The 23,156-nt window shown below is 33.3% G+C and overlaps 1 protein-coding gene across 1 annotated transcript in view; it reads right to left on the bottom strand.

Moving 5' to 3' along the window:
* The window catches only part of LOC119837681 (serine/arginine repetitive matrix protein 1), a 57,283-nt gene extending 41,462 nt beyond the window's left edge, over nucleotides 1–15,821 (bottom strand). Inside the window, exons 1-2 of the mRNA XM_038363412.1 lie at nucleotides 15,649–15,821; nucleotides 6,036–6,162 (exon numbers count right to left, since the gene is read on the bottom strand). Of these exons, the coding sequence (XP_038219340.1) occupies nucleotides 6,036–6,092 (57 nt within the window). The 5' untranslated portion in view covers nucleotides 6,093–6,162; nucleotides 15,649–15,821. The remainder of the gene's footprint in view (nucleotides 1–6,035; nucleotides 6,163–15,648) is intronic.
* Between the last annotated feature and the right edge of the window lie 7,335 nt (nucleotides 15,822–23,156).

The following is a 23,156-nucleotide window of genomic DNA, read 5'->3' as shown; positions in this document are numbered from 1 at the left end:
GGCGACAGTCGACTAGTGGTAAGAAGTAAGAAGTGAGGGAGTGGTGGTCGCTTGGTGGGATCGATACCATAGTCTGGTCGACGCAATGACCGTTCGTTCCCCACAGGCCTATACTTGGATTATAGGATAGTTATCATTCAAGGGTGAGTCGGCTATAATTATGTTGTATAATAAATCAATAACTCTCTTTGTGGCTTTCAGTTTAATATAGATAATGATTTATTCATTACTTTCCCCTACGTACTTTTCATAAAATGATAAAACGATAATACACGTGTAGTAAAATAAACAACCGGTTATTTAGGGCAATATGAAATGAAAATTTCTTTACATTATGTTAATGTGTATTAAATGCTATAGTTATTATATACCTTCATTATATGTTAGAACACCTGCTCTTAAATAGAATTTGGTGATAGGTACTAAGCGAAGTTGGTTTTATATGTCTGATTACGTGATCAATGGATTTAAAAAATGACAGTTGTGGTTTAGGGAAAAAGTATTGAATCCATTTTATTATACCTAAAAACAGAATAAGCATGCGATATGCACGAATAGCACGGCATATCTATGCAATGCATCTCCTCCAGACATCCAGAGGATATGAAAATTTAAACAATAACCGCTTTTAGCCCGAGGCCGCCTGTATAGTGAAAGGAAAATACAGTCCCGGGGGAATCTCGCTTTTCCTTTTTTCCAACACGTTGAATAGAGAATATCTAAGTAAATTCCTATTTTTTATCAAAACGTTTATCACAGCGCCATCTAGTTTTTATCACGGAGAAGGAGAGAAAATGAGCGCAAAAAATGCTGCCTCAAGCGACGCTCAATTTTGCTAGATGCAGAAACTATCCAGCGGCTAAACTGTCAATCTGAGAAAAGACTAGCACTAGTTGCCTGAAGGTTTTTTGAACCCAACGGTCTTTCCAATTTTATCTGTATGCCTGTCGTAGCTTCCAAACTGATAATTTGATTCAACTCCTGTTTGTTTGTCACGTATGATCTCTCTTGGTATATGAAGTAGAAATAGGAGCTGGCAGAAATTGTATATTGTATAAAAATTTTTGTCAAAAAGATAGGTGAAAAGTATATATTTCGAGAAATTTTCTATACCGCAGTCTATTTATGTTGGTTGGTTGGTCGGTTGGTCGGTTGGTCGATTGGTTGGTCGGTGGTTTTAAATCCTTTATTATTAATAATTAAAAAAAAAAACAAATCATTTGTTTTACCCAGTTGTCTTTTCACTTATGTATTTTTTATTAAATAATATTATTTAAATAATAAAATGTTTGAGAAACATTATATTATAACCACAGCTACTGACGTGTGTAAATGTATCCTTTGAATTTAACCAATTGTCTATTTGCATGCGAAATTTGATCTAAATTTGTTTAACCATTTATGTGGGCACACAATCGTGCAAAATTACACACGTTCTCTTATCCCATATCATATTAATCTATAAGTGGGTTTGAAGGAGTGAATATATTATGTTAAATGCAGCAGGCACTTAAGCTGTACATTAAATTTATTTTTTATATTATTAAGTACTTAAAAACTTAAAACTTTTTTAAACATTAATAATTCCCTCCATTTTATTATTCGAATAAGTAATCAAAATCTCCTCAGCTCCCATGATAGATTATTTAAAGAAGATACATGTAATTTGCCATCCAATTTCCTTTCAGGGCACAGACCCTTTGGGAAAACAAAGTTCACGGCATATCAAGGGCATTGAGTAAACGGCCAATAGAAATTCAGAACCGCGCCACAGTCAAAAAACCGGCCAATCACAATGCGGCATGGGTCTTTTCATTGGTTGATATTAAAGGCATGAATGAAACGAGGCTTTATTGAATTTTGCCGCCTTTTATGAATAGGGTCGTTTGAAATTCGCGCGGGATATTTAGTAAGGTCTTTTCATAAGTTTTTGATCTTTTAAAGCCTAACATATGAGCTTTATCGAAAGATCTATATTTCACACGTCTAGAAATATTTTAGCGAAGAATATTATAGCTAAGAGTGGAATATGGCAAACTTTTAAAGTGACGGATGTTCAAATAATAACTGATTGTATGTTAGATTTTTTTTTTGTATAAAACCCTGCACAATTTTTACTACAACTTTTATTTTTAAGGTTAATATCAGCTTTCGGATGTATGTTTTATGTATATACATTCTCCATTGCTTTGCGGGCAAAGACAGGGACAGAAAGCTACCTATATGAACTAGAGAACTTTTAGCTTATTTGCATATAACAATAATCAATGCCTTATAAACAAACAAAGTGATTTGTTTAGATCAAACTAGCATTAAAACTTAGTCGATTTTTATTTCCTGCCTAACAGCCAACAGGCTAATCTCGAACTAAGTTGAACACCAAATTTTCCACGTCAGCACAGTACGGCTTCTGTCTGCGTACGTGCTAATCCCATTTTCGTCATTACCTATATAATAATTAGGTCTAATTTCATAACAATTTAGGATTAACATAATTAACTTCTAAGATCCTTGATATTTGATAACCGAGCCACTAGACCGAGTGAAGCGAAACGTCAAACTATATCAGATTCCATTAAATTTGTGAAAGACTTCCATAAATATTTAGTTATCTAATTAAATTGTAGTTTGACTTATGTTACAGTGCCTTATATTAGAGTTATATATTAAATTTATAACTTTATGCTTATAGCAAATGAGTCTTTATTATATAATTTAAATAGGTATGACATTACGATTGGTTAGTATATTATAACCTACGCACATATATAACGGTCAGAGAATTTTAAATTCGGACCAATTTTTCTGGAATTAACCGGACCAAACAAACTCATGAATATTATTAGAATAAATATGGATAAAAAGTAGGTACTTCTTAGGCATTGTTATAATTAGCCTATAGCTTCCTTAATTTACATAGTGTTTATAAAGAGTGTATTGTTATAAGCTAGAAAAAAAATTTTTTTTAAGCCACATGACTTTTGATACATATTAATAAGATAGCTCGTACATTCATCATTTCAAACTAGTGCAAGGATTGCTCGTAGTCCATCTTTCAAAAGTTATTTCATAGAGAAAATAAGAAATAAAATTTTAAAACGTTTAAATAATATTCCTTCAATCGAGTTTCATGGAAGGTTTTGAATTTAAAGCGCCTGTTGGACGCTGTCTTGTTTTGTATCTGAGTGTTGCTATTATATTTTTGTAGGAGTAGTAATTTAGCATCATGTGATACTCAAAAGCTACTAAAGGTGTTTTAATAATTTTCAATATGTTGAATATCTCCTCTAGGATGAGAGCAGTAACTGTAATAATATCAGGAATTGTAATAAATTAATATTATTGCAATAAAATATATATAATAGGAGTGTATATTGACTTGATGTATATTTTATGGTTAATCCTACTAATCCTACTAATATTATAAATGCGAAAGTTTGTGAGGACGTGTGTGTGTTTGTTGCTCTTTCACGTAAAAACTGCTGAACCGATTGCAGTAAAATTTGGTACGTAGACAGCTGGACAACTGGAATAACATAAAGGCAACATTTTATCCCGATATTCCTACGGGATACGGATTTACGGGAGTGAAACCGCGAGGCGCAGCTAGTGCTTTATAAAATATTCAATAACACGTACAAGTATGACGTCAGCTGTGCATACGCTATTATCACTTTCGCATTACTATCAAAGTCATTAAAAATGCAGACGCAATCAGTGCGAGGGTCGTGCTTAAACATTCAAATAGTTGGGATGCAGCCAGTCCCTGATGTGGCTGCCCACAAAATATCGTAACGAAGCTTTGAACAATTGATTTTTTTTTATAAGCGAATGCCAAATATCACATAACATAAAACTAGTATAATGCTTTCCTGTATAATATTGAACTAGCCTGATCACTTTGATTTGCAACACGAAGGTTTTTTATTTAATTTTTCAAACTGGCAATATCATACCCTAAACTCAAATTATAGTACATGCGTATTAATCCTTCCTACTAATATTATAAATGTTATCCTTACAAACGAAAGTTTGTAAGGATGTGTGTGTGCTTGTTACTCTTTCACGCAAAAAGTACTTAACCGATTGCAATTAAATTTGGTACGTAGACAGCTGGACAACTGGACAAACATATAGGCAACTTTTTATACCAATATTCCTGCGGGATACGGATTTACGCGGGTGAAACCGCGGGGCGCAGCTAGTATAGCATAAAGCTTAAACTTTGTACTGGAAGGAAAGAAAAAACATTTTCCGTGACCAATTTGCTTCAAAATCAATATTCACAGATTCCATTTACATGAAACTGGCTTACCTATACCTGTTTGCTCATAAGGAACATTATATTAATAGATTTTATTTTCACACACATACTTGATTATTTAAAAGGTCATAGCAGTATATAAACCATATGTAGGTAACTAGGTATTCAATGCATTGTTGAAACTGTCCGTTTAGGGCGTTATGAGCCGGCATTCACAATATTTGCCTGAACAAAAGGAGATTTAGGATGAAGATTAATGTCCCATTGTTTATGCAACAATGACCCTTATCAACACGGCACATTCGGGGTTGTTATTAAAATGACTATATGTTTTTGAGGTCAACTATAAAGATGGTATTATATGGTCATTTGGAGAGTATGTTTGAAAAAAAGCTGAGTAATCAAAATAAATGTATTATTCCTCCTCATTTATTTCCAGGCAGGGTATAAAGCGAGAAGCATTTTTAAAGTACGAAGCGATTTTATACAATATACTAGCTGCGCCCCGCGGTTTCACCCGCGTAAGTCCGTATCCCGTAGGAATATCGGGATAAAAAATAGATGTTGGCCGATTCTCAGACCTACCCAATATGCTTACCAAATTTCAGAGGAATCGGTCAAGCCGTTTCGGAGTAGTATGGCAACGAAAACTGTGACACGAGAATTTTATATATAAGAAGATTTGAATATATTATGGATTGCCTTCGACCCGGCTGACCAGTGATATAATTTAAACTCAAATTGAAAATTTGGTATTCCGGCAGGGTATGAGCTGACTTGGGTGATAGGATACTTTTTATCCCGATCAAAGCTGCGTTGAGATAAAACAGGAATCCTGATATCCGGGCGGAGCCGGGACGAGCGTCCAATATTTAATAAATCTTTCTGACAGTTAATCATTTGCCTAACCAATGAAATTCGTTCAGTATTTTAACTATAGTTAAGTTTACTACTACAGGCTTGGTCCAAAATGTTTTAATTAACTATGTAGACATACCTCCCATTGTGGGCATCTTGGACCAAGCCGGTCGTATAATTACCATAGATCTTCACTTCAGGTAATTTCGTTTAATGGTACACTATGTAATATACAATAAGATATGATATAAATATTATAATCTATTATAATATTCAATCAAAACGTTTGCTACAGAATATTCTAGTTCCGTGAAGAAACCAAAAAGGGTGTTAAAGCTACAATGCTTCCAGCTACCTTTAATATTTCACCAGTCCTTTGTATTCCAGACAGGTCTTGTAACGATATTTAGGCATTCAGTTGCGAGGCCTGAATTTCAGAGAGCTCATTAAATTGCTCATAACTTGAACGCGTCGCGTCTGAAGTGATGAGATTGTATATTTTATGGTTGAATATAAAATGTTTCATAGTATTAAGCCATTATTATGAATCTTTATATAGGGCGTCCAGCAGATGGCGATGGTGAACTATGCTCAGAGGAATTTATAGTTTTAATATTTGTATATGTAAAAATCAATTGCCGTTCGTTACTCTCCCTTAAATTCGAGGATCATCATCATCATCACCATCATCAGCCCATACATGCTCCTATTGCCCAGCAGTAGGAGTATATATGAGGGTTCAGGCCATAACCTTCACCGTTTTAAGCAGTGGTGATGTTACCCACATGTGGAGATAAATTGAAAAATTAATTTAGCCACCACTGCGTTTGTTAAAAAGTTGGTAGTAATGTAACAAAAAACATTATTAATCATTAAATAATCTCTAAGACACAAGTAATAAAACGCAAATTACCTTATCCACAGGCATGGATGGGCACGCACGACACAAATTCCAGAATGATCCGATCATCTGGGTGCAGCCGGTCGGCTCGTGGACTGGTTCAAGCGTCTGCCCTGCCGCCCTCAGGCATGTGCTGCTGCTGCAACGGAAGAATGGTATCAGACAATAGAATCTCCTTAAAATTTTTATCCATATTATAAAGTTGAAGAGTTTGTTTGTTTGGTAGAATGCACTAATCTCAGGAATTATTACCCCGGTTTGAAATATAGTTTCAGTGTTAGATAGCGCATTTATTGAGCAGGCTATAGGCTTTATAACATCACGCATAGACCAATAGGAGCGGAACACCAATGAAGAATGTTTTGAAATCGGATTTTTTTTTCCTGTTAAGAGCTTCCGCTCCGTGCGCTGCCAGTTATCCCAAAGTAACTATTATATGTAATAAAAAGATTTGACGTGATAGACACACTGACACTATATCATGGATATTTTTCTAGTTTTCTCTTAAAACCCACAGTGACTGAGAAATACTTAAAACTTTTTAACGGATTTTAAACGCGATTTATACGTTCGCTGTAACCCCGATAATATAATGAATAAATCGATAATATAATTTCTAAATGTACCTATTATACTCGCGTAAAATCAAACAAGAAAATAAAACTTAAAACTGTTTTCTTTCTCTAATAACATTGATATCAAGCTATTTATGAAACAAATTATTACCATTTCTTTATATTTGTAAGCTCCATCAAATTAAAGTATGCAAAATCGGATGGTTTTATTTGTTCTCCCATCCATAACGAACGAGATTTAAAATAGGAATCCATAAAAATGCAATATGGATCATTGCCAAAACGCATTCAATGCAAATAGTTCTTGTTTTTATTGTGATTGATTTAGAGGTTTTGTCTATCAGCTTCTCTCTTGAACATTTCAACTATCTTATAATCTTTAGAATCCTACTATCCTATCCTACTAATATTATGAATGCGAATGTTTGTAAGGAGGTGTGTATGTTTGTTAGTCATTTACGCAAAAACTACTGAACCGATTGCAATTAAATTTGGTACGATAGCTGGACAACTGGAATATCACATAGGCAATTTTTGCCTCGATATTCCCACGGGATACAGACTAACGCGGGTGAAACCGCGGGGCGCAGCTAGTAATATAACCTTTAGAATAATATTCTGGGCATCACTTTAAATAGCTTTCGGCAAATTTAGAAAGACAGCAATAAAACACAGAGCGCTTGAAGTAGTCAACAATGACAATTCAACATCTTTAGTTCGATTTTTCGCTATTTTAGAGTTTAATTGGTGGCACTGTAGGTGATGATTCGTGAAACTTCACGACGTGACGTAAAGAAGCCAATTGTTTTTTTATTTATGCAAACAGTGCATTAAAAACATCTTCAAATTGTGTGAAAACCTTCAACCTCCTACCCAAAAAAACCTTCAAAATAAACTAGATCAAATTTAAATAGGACCGTCTGACAAAATTTGTCCCTTCGTCGGAAATTAATTGGTAACAGAGCCAAAAAAAAGTATTCAAATTGATAATCTGCTATTTCGTTGTCGGTTGATAAACAATAAACAACCACACAATACCGTGCATTTAAAATACACGTATCCTTTTGTTCATAACTGATTCTAAAGTGGTATACCACGGTGATACGCTACATTCATGGGTTGTATCATACACTTCCGCATGAAAACGAAAATTCTCTCGCTTCAGGGAATGCAATCTCATTTAGTAACATTCAATCACGTAAAACATCGATGGTATCTCGCGAGAGATGTTGCTTCGGCTAAAAATTTCTTCAGTTTTATCAACATAAGATTTTCTTTAAATACTCGTTTTTTATGTCATAGCGGGCAGCTGGGCTGGTGGTACGCCCGAAGGTAAGCGATCACCACAGCCAATGACCATTCGCGGGAGTGATGGCTCTGCAAATGAGCTCCTGTCCGTCTTTAAGGGAAAATGGATAAGGAAAGGATTGACGACTGTTAAGAAGGAATGGATTTCAATCATTCATCGTTATTCAATCCATCCTACTTACTACTATTCTACTAATTCCACTAGTCCTACTAATATTATAAATGCGAAAGTTTGTAAGGATGTGTGTGTATTTGATGCTCTTTCACGCAAAGACTACTGAACCGATAGCATTGAAATTTGGCGCGTAGATAGCTGGACAACTGGAATAACATATGAGCATTTTTTATCCCGATATTCCTACGGGATACAGACTAACGCGGGTGAAACCGCGGGGCGCAGCTAGTGTTATTATAAATTCATTCAGCCCCCACTTAATTGACCTTATGTCTTGATTAATCTACCTAATAACAGAGGCTATATATCAATGAAAAATATTTTACGTCTTAAATAAAACTACGGCCCACATATGCTAAAAAGCCAATAATTTCAATGCTTCCACGTCGCAATTAAGTCAAATACATATCCCACCAATCATTCAGTTCACATCCACATACAGTAAGTTCATCCAACTACCATCCACTAAGTGTATTACTTGAACAGATTGCATTTCCGGGGCAAAAGTTTTCAACCGCAGTGCAAGTTAGGCGGACTAGAAGTTAATGGGTTTTCGGTTATAGCATTGATATAATCAATATCAGTTAATACTGATTGATTTTGTTTACGTTGTAGTTGCTGTGGATTTATTATGTTAATAATTAAAATAAAAGATTAAAATGTGAAGGTATGCTTATTACCAATATCACTACTTCACTATATAGTATAAAACAAAGTCGCTTTCTGTGTCCGTATGTCCCTATGTATGCTTAAATCTTTAAAATTACGCAACGGATTTTGATAGGTTTTTTTTTTATAGATAGAGTGGTTCAAGAGGAAGGTTTTTATGTATAACATCTATTACACAATTCCATATTTATATTATTATAATTATTATATAAAAATACACACACTTCACTACCTACTGCATTAAATAACTCTACCCAACTGACTATCTCAAATCTATAAGTCATATATAATATATCTATTGACAAGTAAATGAAATGAAAAAAATAAATAAATTATTGTTGTTTAATGATTATATAACTTTCGTAGCCTTACATCATTTGAAAAACGAGTTGATATTACAACTTAACTTATAGCTATCACGAGGGAAATCAAAAAAACAAACCGCATCAAAATATGCCCATCCATTTGAGATCTACGATGACACAGACAAACACTTCAAACTCAAACCACCACTCTTACGTTGAGGGAATAACAGAAGTCACACTAATATTGAATCAAACCACCTCAACACTAAATTGAAATGTAAGTTTCAAAGTTCAATAACTTGGTAAGCCCTAAATCCCAAGAAAGGCGCCTTTTCAATATCGAGAATCTAGATCAGGTTTCATGACACATTACCGGGAACTCAAGAGCTGGATTATTGGAAAACGTTTGGTTAAGTTCAGCCTCGATATGGGTACTTGTGGAATATTGGTTTTTACTTGGAGACAGCTATGTATCGGGTCAAATATTTATTCAGTTATTGTGTGTTTGATAAAATAAACAGTATTGCTTGATTGAATGCAAATATTCTTGGTCCTAAAAATATAATAGTGAAATATTTAAAGGGTTTCAATTATCAGAAATTGACTGTCAATTTAATCTGTAAACAATAAGATTTTTAGTAATGACTATAATGTCACGAAGGGATAAACCGTTTTCAACCGAGGTTATCAGTACGAGTGTATTTATTTTAGCTTTGCACCACAGAACTTTTGACTGGGTGAAACGATTTTGAAGATTTTTTTTCTATTTGAAATCTCATCCCTCTGGTGTGGAATTAAATTTGATCTAGTTCTGAAGAAGCTTTAGTTTTTATTAAAATAGTTAGTATCCTTTCTATTAATATTAGAAATGCGAAAGTTTGTGAGGATGGATGTATGTGTATGTGTATGTTTATTACTCCGTCACGTAAAAACTGCCTAACCGATTGCAATGAAATTTGGTACGTAGATAGCTGGATAACTGGAATAACACATAGGCAACTTTTTATTCCGATATTCCTACGGGATATAGACTTACGCGGGTGAAATCGTGCAGCTAGTATACAAATAAATCAGTGCTTTAGCATAGCCTTTTTAGTGATAAGGACGGCCGATTTCTAGTGTATAGTGATAAGGTATATTCTACTATACAACGAGCAACCGATTAATTAACCACAAATGTAATTAAGAATTTGGGTCGCTGTTTAAGCCTCATATAAAAGCAATGTGACATACGTTACATGCGTATATACGAAAAGATATTATTCAAGTTATATTTTAAACATTTATGTATGTTTGTCATCAACAACAAACCGATTGTTCCATAGATTTTAAAACTCTTTCACCACTAGAAAGCTACTCTGAGTGACACAGGCCATGTACCACAGTCTATGTATCACGGGCGAAGCCGGGGCAAACAGTTGGTTGTCGATAAAATAAAGTCTGATTGCGTGAAACGTTTTTTATACATAATTTTTTATTATATATAAATTATAAATAGTTATTTTTTGTTTTTGTTGAGAGTAGATCTATCTATCTATTATATTCATTGTACATTTGTGAAAATATTTATAATAGTAAGGTTTCTTCTACATTTACATTTACTACACACACTTTATTACAATCTAAAAGTTGATAAAATTAGATACGCAAATTATATAACAATTAACTATTAAAACTAAAAAAGCATTATTTATATTTGACTTCAACAATTTTTCTATATAAATAGTGAAAGTATTAATGTATCTCTGAATCAATGAAAGACATGTGTTTTATTAATTTAAAATTATCTAAAATCACAATTAAGAAGAATCTAACAGCTCCTCGTAAACCATACCCCTTCTTCATTCACAGTCGGGTTTTAATTATAACTACTTGCACTTAGTATTCCGTGCTATAACAGCGATAAGGAAGCGAGCGTGACTCAATTTTAGCCCCAAACATTCTTATCTTTCGACAATTACTCTACCATTATTTGTTCTCGAACTTTCCTGAAAATATCCTTCTATCGGTGATTTGTTCGTCTCTAGAGGATGTCTATCACGCGCTATGATGTCACGTTTTGAATTTATTTGTCGTATTTGTTAAATTGTAATATTATATTGTTATATATAATAATATATGTATAAATGAATCCCTATTACCCTTAGTCATGCCATCACGCGTGAACGGCTGAAACGATTTCAAACATTCTTTCACCATTAGAAAGCTGCATATACACTGAATGATTTAGGCTATGAACCACGGGTCAAACCAGGATGAGCAGCTAGTATAACATAATAATTTTATTTTATTTATCTGCGTTTCTTGAATGAGATCATTTACTCGAAAAATGTGTTGATAATTATTATATAGTCCGTAGTTACCATATTAATTTTTAATATCAATTTCATATATTGTTTGTAAAAATTGCCTTATTATTTATATTGTATATATTTTTATTTTTATTTGTAAACTAGCTGCACTCCGCGTTTTCACCCGCGTAAGTCCGTATCCCGCAGGAATATCGGGATAAAAAGCCTATATGTTATTCCAGTTGTACAGCAGTCTACGTACCAAATTTCATTGCAATCGGTTCAGTAGTTTTTGCGTGAAAGAGCAACAAACACACACACATCCTTACAAACTTTTGCATTTATAATATTAGTAGGATAGTAGGATATACATAGGATTTAGGGAAATACCTATACCAACCTTACCCAATAGTTTGAAAAGGTTACGATTATCGCAAAATTAAAAGGATGTTTAATTTCTTTAAAACTTTGTTCACGGAATACAGATTAGACATTACAAAAGGCGAACAATTTTCAAAAATGTATCTTATTCCGTAATAAATAAAGCCCTAACTCAAAGCTAAATACAGCCTGGATATTCGGTTATGCAGTTTCGCATTGGCAAACTTCCCAGATGATTTGAGCTAACATTTTATTCGGCTAGCTCGTAGCAAAACTGGTCTTGGCAATGCATCATGTTTTTAAGGAAGCTAGTTTGGGGTGAGTTTAAACAAAATGTTATTATTCAAAGAGTATAATTCCTATATAAAATATTATAAATGTGAAAATATCTCCGTCTGTCTAACTCTTCTTCATGCTCAAACCATTGAACTGGCTGAATTTTGGTCGATAGTTTAAGAACCGAGAAACAGGATATCCCGGAAATCCCACGGGAGTGGGAAGTTAGTGGGGAAAAGTCGGGACTGTCTATTTTTCCGTCCGCTTTTCTGTGGGGGTGTGGTACTGTGCGAGTGGGCCCTTGTTGCCGATGCGAACTCGACTACCACATTACATATTATTATAAAAAAAAACAATAAAAATTGTATTAACCGTGTAGGTAAATACAGACCTTTTTCGAAAAAAGAAAAATTAACGTCATATGGTCGGTACCACTTCGGCACGCTGCTAGGAATAAATTGTTCATAAGTATTTAACAAGTCATAAAATTGTAAATATGTGTACACCACCTTGTAACTAAATGTTGGTTTGAACCATTTAATGACAACATGGTTTCTATTTTGTTTAATTTTTTAATCATCATCGTCATCATCAGCTCATATATGTTTCCACTGCTGGGACACAGGCCTCCTATGAGGGTTCAAGCCATAGTCCACCACGCTGGCAAATTGCGGGTTGCCAAATGTCACTGGTCTTCGAACTTTTGATTAAATTTTTTAATAAAGTATTATTTAAATTTTACAGGAACTTACAAAAAATTAAACAACGAAAAATAGTAACGGCGTTCACAACTCTTTTTAAGCCAATTAATAATATACAACTAAAGTGAACCACCGTCTCTTTGTGAACCTCTGCTATAATTCGTTGATAAATTAAATGGATGGTAGACAACCACATCGCAGCATCAATCGGGAAATAACGTGACAAAAGCATTACGGAAATCCGGCTTGAAATTTCAGATTATATTCGCATATCTGAATCTTACTTCAATGTCTTAACGCTTATTAAATTGACATTTAAAATGAGATTAGAAAGGTTTTGAGTTCCAACCAAATTCAAAAATCATCCGATGTTCTGTTCGACAGTATTTTTTGTGCTGTTGTCTCATAAATTTGTACCGGGTGAACAGATTTTTATGATTAGTTTTTACCGCTGTTACCACCCTTGTGGTCTCATTTAAATTTTGTCTAGTTCTAACGATTTGAAGAAGTAGTAGTTTTTGTTTTAAAATTAATGTTTATTTGTATATTTAGAGACATCTACCATTTATTTACATCTTATTTTATCAATTCGTTCTCAAATTTAACTAATTTACAAATGGTTTTAATATAGCGTTAGTGTTAAAAATTTCTTCATCACTACATAGTATAAAACAAAATCTCTGTCTCTGTGTGTCCATACGTTATCTTACATCTTTACAACTACGCCACGGATTATAATGTGGTCTTTTTTAATGGATAAGAGAAAGGTTTTAAGGATATGAGGATGTCTATGTATTAAATGTGTAACTGGAATTATTTCCTGACCCTCCCAATTACACAGATTTTTTTATGTCATAATTGATAAAATGACAAAAGAATTGGTGAGTCTCCTGGTGGTAAGCCACCCCCATGAACATTAAGAGTCGTAAGGACTCTGCAAATAATTTATAATCTTCACGAATCAACCTTTATTGCCAAGGTGGTAGAGCACAATATTATTTATTATAATGAGTTTTTTTCGAGGACCCTAAGGCATCTTAGCAATTTCCAAAACCATCATTGGATTAAAATATAAATATGATTGTAGATTATAATAATTTACGGCGCAATGACCCAAAGCGAATGTTGAATTTTGTTAATAAGACATCACTCTATAGACCAGGGCCGAAGCTTTTAAAAATGGTAAAAAATGAAAAAAAATTACAGTAGGATGAAACCCATTAGAAAATGTGGGAAATATGATCAAAATGAAAGGAAAAATAAATTACAGACGATCCGAGTTCGGGAAGTGGGAGGGGGTGAGTTTTTAAGGGTAAAAAATGTTTTATCTTGATTTCCGGTAAAAGTACAAGTCCTATGGAAAAAAGTTGAATGGCAAAGTTGTAGGTAATAAAAAGATCTACAACTTTTGTATTTGCAATTTTTTCACATAACCTAGTGGGAACATATATGGGCTGATGATGATGAAGGTTTCTATGTTCTAATGTTTCGATTTTTGTTCCGCAAAATGGCTGGTAATCATTGACGAAATTTGGTAAATCCTACTAATATTATAAATGCGAAAGTTTGTAAGGATGTGTGTGCGTTTGTTGCTCTTTCAAGCAAAAACTACTGAACCGATTGCAATGATATTTGGTACGTAGATAGCTGGACAACTGGAATAACATAAAGGCTACTTTTTATCCTTACTGACTTACGCGGATGAAACGGCGGGGCGCAGCTAGTATTTTATAAATTATATTAACGTGGGAAGTTTTTTAATTGTATAAACGTTATAGGACTGATACGGTGTAACGAATTGTAGCAGTGAAATAAAATAAATATATTTTCAAATAGAACTCGTGTGACCTCAAAAAATTTACAGCTAGATAGTTTTTTTAACGTACTAGATATAATTGTACAAAACGTTGGAATAAAATCTCTATCACTAATAATGCCCTAACCGTAGTGTAAACTGTGTAATTATTTATTAATCTGTGTTACTACTCAGTAGGTAATTGTTCATTTCTCGATCAATTTTCATGAAAAAATATTGCTATCGTATACATTAATATGTATTTAAGATTCTCCTTATTTTAACTATTAAAATATAGGTATATTTTATAAAATATAATTATCTCAAATAAAACTTTAGGTAATTTTTGAGACGACAGAATTTGTATTCTAAAGGGTAGGTCAAAAAGAAAGAATAGTATGAATGTTTTGAAATCCATCAAATAGATACACTGGTAGTATTAATTTGATATTTTGGTCCCGAAGACACAGGATGTCCTAGTTTGGGGATCAATGAACATACAGTTGTTATAATTGTCTTTACTAAATATTCAATACCCAATACACGACATTATTAAGACAATTTCCAGCAAATTGACCGCACACTCGTAAAAAATACATCCGCACGAAATGGGTATGTGTGATCTAATATCCAACCATTTATTGCCGAGATGACATATCTCGGCCCGTGTAATTGCTTATGCTAAACTAATGAGTCCTGGATGCGAGGACGAGTGACGTCACCATCAACATGGTGTTAACGATCCGTGACGTCACATCCTGCAGCCTTCTTTCGGTTAGTCTTAGACAGATCTGTCGTCTCGACGGAATCGATTGACGATTAATTTATTCCCCGTAAAAACCTTATTGGAAAGTGATTCCTTTTAAAAAATGAACGTTTTTCACACAGTACGTACTAAAGTTTATAAACAAAATCTGGCCATGGCGAAATTGGTAAGAACTTCATTTTTTTTTTCTAATTTATATAGCTATTGAACGTCGCGTATTTATGTCATGCGTGTGTCAATCAGCTGATGATGATTAGCCATTTTGATTTTAAGAGAAAAACTAGAAGGCTGTTTGTGTATTATTCAATAAATATATTAAATTAAAGTTCAATAACGTATGGTATCAATTAAAAAAGATTATAAATTAATTCAACGTGACTTACGATAACTCCCAGCACAGATCAGCACACAAAAACTAAAGGGTTTTTTCCGACGTTCGAAACTCAAAATGCGATAAATTTTTGAACGTTAAAAGCGAATTTTTGTAACGCGAAGCGCGCACAGATGTGTTTTTCGCGCTCGGCACCGGCTTGACGGGCGACTGCCGCAAACTCAGAGAAAAATCAATAGCCACCCCCGACTAGTCGCCGCATGCGGAACTCGAGTTAAAAACCGGCACTCCTCACCCATTTCCGTATTATGTAACGTTGATGGAAAGAGACGAGCGTATATCAGATGAAGCCTCTATAAACAACCCTTTGGAACGCGCCAATAAGCGTTCACAAAATGGCCGACTGACGTTTGACGTTTAGGCGCAAAATGTGACATTTGTGTCAATTCGAAATAACTTTTCAATCGATTTGATTGCTTCATTTTGTTTCGATGATATAATGGTTGGTACTGACTTTATTTTGTTCGTTATTAAAATGTAACATGAATGTCCCGAATGGAGTTGTGTTCTCATTGTATATTGTTGTTTTATCTGTCTCTTTTAATCAGAGGGTTCACTGGTCGGTATCGATTTTTTATTGCTTCATTCGTGGAAGCCTTCGAGATAATGAGTCTTTAGTATTTGCACGTTTTGTGCAAAAAGATAGCTGTTTCGTTACAGAAGATTTTAAGAAGGCTTTTTATAAAGAGGTGCTTTTTGCAATCGTTTTCTCGTTACCAAACCAATATTAGAATTAGATTTGGCTTTTTTGATCGTGTCGTACTGTTGTTAGGAACTTTTTGTGGTGATATGTCCATAATATGACTTTAATTCGAGTTCAGGACGATTCGAAGAAGTTCAGGCCTTTGTTAGCTTTAGCTGCAGTTTGAATGTTATGATAATATTTTATTTTTATTACTTCATATTAGTCTTTTTACAAAATACGTCAATAATCTCTTAATTAATGCATATTAATAAATTCATGTTAAACTAGCTGCGCCCCGCGGTTTTACCCGCGTAAGTCCGTATCCCGTAGGAATATCGGGATAAAAAGTTGCCTATATGTTATTCCAGTTGACAAGCTATCTACGTTCCAAATTTCATTGCAATCGGTTCAGTAGCTTTTGCGTGAAAGAGCAAGAAACACACACACATCTTTACAAACTTTCGCAATTATGATATATACTAGCTGTGCCCCGCGGTTTCACCCGCGTAAGTCCGTATCCCGTAGGAATATCAGAATAAAAAATTGCCTATATGTTATTCCAGTTATCCAGCTGTCTACGTACCAAATTTCATGGCAATTGGTTCAGTAGCTTTTGCGTGAAAGAGCAACAAACACACACATATCTTTACAAACTTTCGCAATTATGATATATATTTAGTAGGATTTAAAAAATTCTATTTAAAGCAATAAAGAACTAGAAAATTGCTATGAATAATTACATTATGATTATATATTAGCATTTGCCGTCCCCAATATAAATTATAATTATTTTTATTTAATTTCAAGTAACTCAGACATTTTGTTAGTAACAATTGATTCTTAAAAACTATGTTAGTATATAATAAAGGAGAAACTATAAATGAGCCAAATTTCAAACATCATTGGGTTATCTTTTCGTGAAAGGAGCATTGTTATCTACACTTATATTATAAAAAGGATCCCTTTGTATTTTTGTATGTTTGTAAGTTTTTGTCGCAAAACCACTGGACCGATTTCAAAAATTTTTTCACCGTTACATAGCTGCAATGTCCCTTAATGATATAAGCTATAAAAAGCAGTGGTGGCTCAGTGGTGAGAACCTCGGACTTCAAAATCGATAAGTCGGGGTTCGAGACCGGGCGAGCGTGCAGGAATTAAATTGATTTTTCAATTTATCTGCGCATGTGGATAACATCACCACCGCTTAAACGGTGAAGGAAAACATCGTGAGGAAACCGGCATGTCCAAGAATTAAAAGTTCGACGACATGTGACATCTGCCAACCCGCACTTGGCCAGCGTGGTGGATTATGGCCTGAACCCTCATAGGAGGCCTGTGTCCCAGCAGTGGGAACATATATGGGCTGATGATGATGATGATGATGATATGTACTACGGGCGAAGCCGGGGTGAACAGCTAGTACGATATAAAAAGAGCGTCAGGAAAGTTTTTTTCACGCTAATGTATAGATATTTAAATCATAGAGAAATCAATTGGTAAATTATGCATTAATGAATTCTTCGATATTTTCTGTAATAATTATGATATAGATTAAGTATGTATGAAGTAAGGGTAGATTAACTTTTTGCGTAGGCTGTACATGACCATGAAAGGTTGATGCCCTTGAGAGATTTTGAAGTGGGTGGGGCTGAGGAATATTAACATTGGGAGGGATTAATAATATTATACATACTTTATAGTGTAGCAATTTCGAATACATTGGAAATATGTGCTATTTACGTATTCAAATAAAAATATATATAGGCAATAGGCATATAAAGTTACAAATTAATGATGTTTAATTCTCTTCGACACAATATTAAAGCGGATGTATATATTTAATACTAGCTGCGCCCCACATCGAATATCGGAATAGAAATCGCCTACGCGTTATTTCAGTTGTCCATCTAACTACGTACCAAATTTCATTGCAATCGGTTCAGTAGTTTTTGCGTGAACGGGTAACAAATATCGATAGATACTTACAAACTTTCGCGTTTATAATATTAGTAGGATAATGTTAACCACGATTCTAATGATTGATTTAAAAAATATCAATGCATAGTATCTCACCTGTTTATTTTAATACTACACCCTCATGCTATGGCAAAATGAATCGATGACCTGAAGTTATATTCACAAATTTCCGAAATTTCTCCACATTCACCAATACGTTATTAGAGTGAAAGATGACCGTCTTCAAAGTATGTTTTAATAAGTATTGTTTAAAATATTTTTCTCCGCAATATATAATGATTACTCTATTATGTGATAATACTTATTTAACACATATAAATGAGGAAGATTAACAAATAAAAATGAAGAAAACAAGAAAAGAAAGAAACATAGGTTAAATAGGTGGCCTTTTCGCTTATAAGCGATGTCTCCCAGGCAATCTTTAATATTTAATTATGTAATATAAATGATAATATTTAATTTAGTCACACATCTATTGTAAAATGTTTGTTATTTTTCACATGTAAGATATTTAGAATATGCTTCAAGTCTAATCCTAGGTTTTTAGTCTATTTTGCTATGATTAGTCTTCATAAGTGGCTACATCGAGCTCAGCAGGTTTACAGCTGAAGGCTAAAATATAAAAAAAATTATATATCCGTTAAACAAAACAATTACACTTAATACTAGCTGCACCCGGCAAACGCTGTTCTGTCTTACTCTTACCATTTAGTGGTATGAAAAATAGATGTTGGCCGATTCTCAGACATACCCGATATGCGCACAAAATTTCATAAGAATCGGTCCAGCCATCTCGGAGTTCGGTAACTAACGGGAATTTAATATATAAGATGTTAAATTTTTTATCATTATTTGTATTCATAAATACTTATTTAGAAAATTTGTCATTTGCTATAGAATAAGTATTTTTACATATGTCTAGTTTTTACAACAATATTGTATTTTGTTTTTTCACATTATATATGTAGGTACCTATTGAAAATTTTTATAAGAAGTAAGTGTTGGTATAATCTATGTATAGAAAAAATTATAAAAATTCTCTAACCAATCAAATCACGTTATCTGCGAGTGTCATGGACTTACTTATTTAACCTTACGACAAGCAGGGCGGAACTGGGACGAGGGACTAGTATTAAATATTTCGAAATAATAAGTACTCATTAACGTTCAACTAATTGCTAAGTGATATAACAATTTAAATACGCCCCTAAAATAGGAGGAGGCCCATATCCCTTTCCTTACCCTTCCCATTCCTTTCCTTTATTCCTCTGATCAATCCTTTCCTAATCCCTTTCCAATTTGAAGTCGACAATCCATTTGGAGAGGCGTAAGGTCGTTTGCAGACATTGTTCATGGGCGGTGGTAGCGCTTACTATCAGGCGACCCACCATCTCCATTGCCGACGGTGACATAGAAAAAAAAAGTTAATGCATTAAAACTTTTTGGAATACCAGCTATTGCAAGCGACTTCGCACGCGTTACGTTCGGAGTAGTATAATACATGTTGTAATACCTTAAACCTTCCTCGTAAATCACTATCTATTAAAAATAACACATCAAAATCCGTTGCGCAGTTTAAAGGTTCAAGCATACATAGGGACATAGGGACAGACAGAGAAAGCGACTTTTATACTATTTAAAATATGTTCGGATATAGCATATTTGTTAATAGCAGAAAACTTAATGCAAATATTAGAACTTAAATGTAAATTTATTAATGAGTGTGCGAGTTTGAGTTTAAATAACAAACCCGAATACAATATAAGTTCGAGAAATCAGGGGAGAGAGATGCGTCTGTGTGACGCCAAGTATATATATTATGTATACCTAGATATGATGACAACTAGCGCCTTGGATAGTGACCTAGTATGATAGCCATACGATATGATTACGATTATCTATTGAATATATTATATACTTGATATTCGCCTCGGTTTCGCCCGTGGTATATCTTGATAATATATAATAATCCAGTGTCATGATGTATGTTCCCAATTAACTCTTCACGAATTCGACCGATTTTTATGAAATTTGATATTTTATGTGTAATTTGGTCCAACATAAGATATAGGATAGTATTTATGTCGATTGATTATCCCAATAATTTATAATTAACAATAAATTTAGCCACAGCCACAGCAACGCGTGGCCGGGTATGCTAGTATATAGCCTATTTTATTCATTGAATTTTCATCTTAATGGTGTAAGAATTATTGAAATCGGTCGAGTGGTTTTTGTGTGAAAACATTACAAACGTACAAAAATACTAATGTTTCATCTTTATAATATTAGTGTAGATAAAATTTGGATTTAAAACGACTATAGATAACGATTAACGATAGAAAATATAGTTTTAATAAGGTGTCAGTGAATATATGTTGGTTTTACGCTTCGAAACACATTTAGCGATTCATTTTCATACAGATTGGTTGTTTATGAAGTAATATATGAAAAAAAAAAAATAAAAACAAACATTTTTAGAAAAAAATAATAATTACAGACAACCAAAAAGCACAAAAAAATGGTACAGAGCTCATTTCGTTTCGATGTTTATTCTTAAAAAACAGAAACCAGTTTTCTCTTGACGGTTTTTTAAAAGAATAGGAAGTTATTTCCTTCTAATTCTTTCAGGATACCTCTAAATCTAGCGTCAGTGTTGCACTTCAAAGTTCAAGTAAGCAATGTCGCAATGCAGTAAGTATGCTATAACTTGCTGCAGTGAACTTTATTTTTTACTGTGAGACGAAATAAATGTCGAAAGTAACTTGTGTTTCTAACTCAATTACTTACTATATCTAATAAATACTATATATATAATATAACTTGCATTAACTAATTATGATTCATTTCACGATTGTTTGGGACAAAAACTAAATAAAATACTTCAAACGTATAATATTTTCTTCATATTTTGCTCACGTATTCTGTAATTTCGTTTAAGACAGTAACTTTAAAAAGACGTATAAAGTGACATATCGCTTCTCTTATTTGAAAAGTAATCAATTAAAATAACCCAATAGTTATACAAATGATTATTAAAAAGCTTAACCGTCTTCAAATTGTGAGAATTAGATCGAATTTAATTGAACTACACGGGAAACACTACATTGAAACTTTATCTCTTAAAAAGAGAATTATCGGAATTAGTTCATCTTATAGTTATGAGTTATGAGTAAAGTTATGAGGTAAAAAACACAAAAATGCAGTCGAATTGAAAACAAAAATGGGGAGGTCTTTTTTGAAGTCAAAGATTGGGTCGGATTACATACAAATTAAATACTTTCATGGTAAAGTTCTAAAATTTCAAAGTTAAAAATGATCATAAAGTAATTTTAAATATACTTTATTAATCGCATTTTTTTTATATAAGTCAAAATCTATATTATTACACAAACATTTTCTAAGAGGATGTAAATCTACACATATATTTTAAATGTATACAATACATACAGTCCAATACAGTCATTATTCCTTGAAGCTTCTCATAAAAGCTTTATTATGCAAGTTGGCGTAGCGATTTTAAAATTGCTGTCATCTATACGGAAATACCGATACTAAACATATTACGTAGGAAGCAACCATCAATTAACATTAGTGTCACTATAGAAAAATAGATGGCGCTATTGTAAAATTGTTCCAATACAAAAACCAGATGACATTAAAATATTGAACCGGCGGGAAATGTAGCAGGAAGTGTTTGTTTGGCTGGCACTTAATTATTTTTATGTAAATATTTTGTATTCCACAATTTGGGAGATTGCGTTGGTGGGAAAATATTGTAGGCAGCATTATTTAAGAGTGTTTTATCATACAACGGCGCGGCACCAAAAATTTATACAACAAAAAGTTTATGGAACCTATTGTAATAATTCAATTGAAGTAAAAGATTATATTATAAAGCTCAAACTCAAACGTTTATTTGTTCAATTGGTTTTTCTGATAGAAATAGGTACTTTTGAATATTAATCACATAGTTTGAAGTTTTACCGCCGGACAATATTGCCTATATTGCATTTAAATACTTGTTATACATAAAATATAATAGATAAAATGAAAAATTTTAATAATTTTGTAATCTATACTAATATTATAAGGCTGAAGAGTTTGTTTGTTTGGACGCACTAATCTCAGGAACTACGGGTACGATTTGAAAAATTCTTCCAGTGTTATAGCTCATTAATTAAAGAAGGCCATATAAAGCCGGGGCGGACCGCTAGTTGAAGTATAAAAACCATGTATCTTTACTATTATCAGAATCCTATCAGTATACTAAATTCCATCCAACTCCAAATTAGTTCATAGTTATGCTTATAGGATCTTCACAGAATATATTCTGCATCTCTACCACAGATAAGATAATACTATACTAGACCGCTATTAATTGACATGAAATTTGTAAATAAAAGTGTTTAGAATATTACTCTACTCAGACTTATCACTGCAACAACCATTCATCACTGCAACAAACATTCGCTCAATGTACGAGAGTTTGTGCTCATACAGAGGAAAAATATTATTCTTGTTGGTTAGTCTTTTTTTTGCATATTGGTGTTGACAGGATGCCTAGCCGTGAGGAGTTTAAAATCTGTTACTGTAATTTTATGTCTTTGTATTACTATAATTGTAATATATTATCGCTTCGAAATTAAATCTAATTTATACAATTACTAGCTTTTGACCACGGCTTCTCTCAAGCGGTCAAAGGAAATTAACAGTTGTCATGGTGACATGGGACTTTTTTAATATAGCGCCATCTATCGGAATTTATAAATCGGAGTGATCTACTGCGCATTCTAACAGATCTTTCCATGGGAATAAGATGATTTTATGCAATAATA

The sequence above is a fragment of the Zerene cesonia genome, chromosome 28 (genome assembly GCF_012273895.1).
Source record: "Zerene cesonia ecotype Mississippi chromosome 28, Zerene_cesonia_1.1, whole genome shotgun sequence".
NCBI classification, from domain to species: Eukaryota; Metazoa; Arthropoda; class Insecta; order Lepidoptera; family Pieridae; genus Zerene; species Zerene cesonia.
The sequence above is the reverse complement of the archived record's forward strand: the minus strand, read 5'-3'. Positions and strand labels throughout refer to the sequence as shown.